The sequence below is a fragment of the Pterocles gutturalis genome, unplaced genomic scaffold, assembly GCF_000699245.1.
Source record: "Pterocles gutturalis isolate BGI_N339 unplaced genomic scaffold, ASM69924v1 scaffold29331, whole genome shotgun sequence".
In the NCBI taxonomy this organism is placed as follows: Eukaryota; Metazoa; Chordata; class Aves; order Pterocliformes; family Pteroclidae; genus Pterocles; species Pterocles gutturalis.
The window spans coordinates 4,289-4,817 of record NW_010106358.1 but is presented as its reverse complement, the minus strand read 5'-3'; the positions used below and the strand labels follow the sequence as shown (position 1 = coordinate 4,817).

Sequence of the window (529 nt, the reverse complement as noted above, 5' to 3'; positions counted from 1 at the left end):
CCGGCCGGACCGGCCGCAACGACAATGCCTACATGTACATCCTCTTTGTCATGACGCTTTTCGCCGCCACGGTGGGCAGCCTCATCCTGGGTTACACCCGCTCCCACAAAGTGGACAAGCGCAGCGACCCGTACCACGTCTACATCAAAAACAGGGTCTCCATGATCTGAGTCTGGCCCCGATGCTTCGTCCCCCGAGAGATGGTGGCTTTGGGGTCACGTTGCTCAATGGGTCACTTGTCACAGTTTGAAAGGCCAGCGGACAGTCTTTTGTTCATCACCTGCTGGGCTGAGGCGGGGACCAGGAGGGTTTGGCACCGCTCTAGCCCCAAAGCTGCTGCCCCGGGTGCCCCCGTGGAGGTGCTCAGCCCCATCGTGAGCAGCGCAGGGACGTCCTGGCCGGGCTACGGCTCCTCTCTGGAGGACAGGATGTGACCCACGGGCAGGTCCTGGTGCCCCAAACCCACCTTGGCTGAGCCCTGGGGGGGACGGGGGTGGCAGAAGCGGCCGCGTTCCCACCTGTTTTTTTT

The 529-nt window shown here is 62.6% G+C and overlaps 1 protein-coding gene across 1 annotated transcript; it reads left to right on the top strand.

Moving 5' to 3' along the window:
• Positions 1–5: 5 nt before the first annotated feature.
• Positions 6–170, top strand: KCNE3 (potassium voltage-gated channel, Isk-related family, member 3; the record flags this gene model as incomplete). Its single annotated transcript, XM_010087761.1, has 1 exon — positions 6–170. A coding segment is annotated over one exon (165 nt), but the record flags the coding sequence as incomplete, so codon positions are not given.
• Between the last annotated feature and the right edge of the window lie 359 nt (positions 171–529).